This window comes from Sceloporus undulatus, unplaced genomic scaffold, assembly GCF_019175285.1.
Source record: "Sceloporus undulatus isolate JIND9_A2432 ecotype Alabama unplaced genomic scaffold, SceUnd_v1.1 scaffold_36727, whole genome shotgun sequence".
NCBI lineage: Eukaryota > Metazoa > Chordata > Lepidosauria > Squamata > Phrynosomatidae > Sceloporus > Sceloporus undulatus.
In genome coordinates, this window is record NW_024839638.1 from 1 (window position 1) to 1,154 (window position 1,154).

Genomic DNA, 1,154 nt, shown 5'->3' on the forward strand with positions numbered 1-1,154 from the left:
CATGGACAACCTCTTCAACCTCACCATGACTTACCGGAGAGACTCGGACGTCTACATTCCTTACGGGTGGATGGAAGTCCTCCCTCAGCCTCAAAATTTCACTATTCCACCCAAGTCTAAGCTGGTGGCCTGGGTGGTGAGCAGCTGGAAGTCAGGCTCTGTTCGGGTAAAATACTACAAGGAACTGAAGAAGTATATCCCAGTGGACGTCTACGGACGCCATCACTCACCTCTCCCTTGGGTTAAACAACTGTCCATGTTGTCCCAATATAAATTCTACCTGGCCTTTGAGAACTCCATACATGAGGACTACATCACGGAGAAGATCTGGAGGAATGCCTTCCTCACTTGGGCCGTGCCTGTCGTTCTTGGGCCACCCAGAAAGAATTACGAACGTTATATGCCCTCGGACTCATTCATTCACGTCAATGACTTCCCATCTGCCCAAGAATTGGCCATGTTCTTGCATGAATTGGACAGGAACACAACACGATATCAGAGTTACTTCCATTGGCACTCGTGGCTGAAGCCCATTCAAGGCTTCTGGTGGAGCTTCAGCTTCTGCAAAGTTTGTCAGGTCTTACAGAAGAAACCAGTTCAATTCCAGACCATTCCAGAACTGAGCAAGTGGTTCAAGGACGGGAGAAACCTCACTGCATGAGACAGTGAACTACCTTTCTTTGTCCAGCCAGGCCTGTCTGTGACTGATCCTCTGGTAAGATCATGGTGTCCCAAAGATGGAACTAGATCTGGAACACAGAAGACAACACAAGGGAGTGTTCAGAAGCACGGTTGTGTTTCTTTGTTTTTGTTAAGAAATTGCCAAGCAGAGGTCTTTGTGTCCATAGCTGTTAAAGTTTGGCTCTGAACCGCTTTGTCTTGTTAAGAATATTAAGTTTTGAATATGGGTTGCCTTTGTTTCTTCCTTTTAATGATATGCTCTTCGCCTTTAACAACTTGGCTACAATGATGTGGTCCTTTCTGTGTTGGAATTCTCAGTACCTCTTCCATTTGCCAGATGGAGGTGAGAAAGAATTTCATACAGTTTGTCTTTTATTCATGCACCTCCAGCTTGCTTGGTTCATGTGAAGAAAATACACTAAAAATGTTTAAATTTCTTCATAAATAGCTCAGAAGAAATTTGAAATTTTTTT

At 44.4% G+C, this 1,154-nt stretch overlaps 1 protein-coding gene across 1 annotated transcript; it reads left to right on the top strand.

Annotated features, from left to right (window-relative positions):
• The first annotated feature begins 1 nt into the window (after position 1).
• On the top strand, positions 2-903 carry LOC121918790 (3-galactosyl-N-acetylglucosaminide 4-alpha-L-fucosyltransferase FUT3-like). The gene has a single exon (XM_042444777.1). The coding sequence runs from the start codon at positions 2-4 to the stop codon at positions 659-661; it is 660 nt and encodes a 219-aa protein (XP_042300711.1). The 3' UTR covers positions 662-903.
• The last annotated feature ends 251 nt before the right edge of the window (positions 904-1,154 follow it).

Excerpts from the sequence above, each read along its gene's own strand:
- LOC121918790 (XM_042444777.1), top strand. The coding sequence starts at position 2 with ATGGACAACCTCTTCAACCTCACCATGACTTACCGGAGAGACTCGGAC.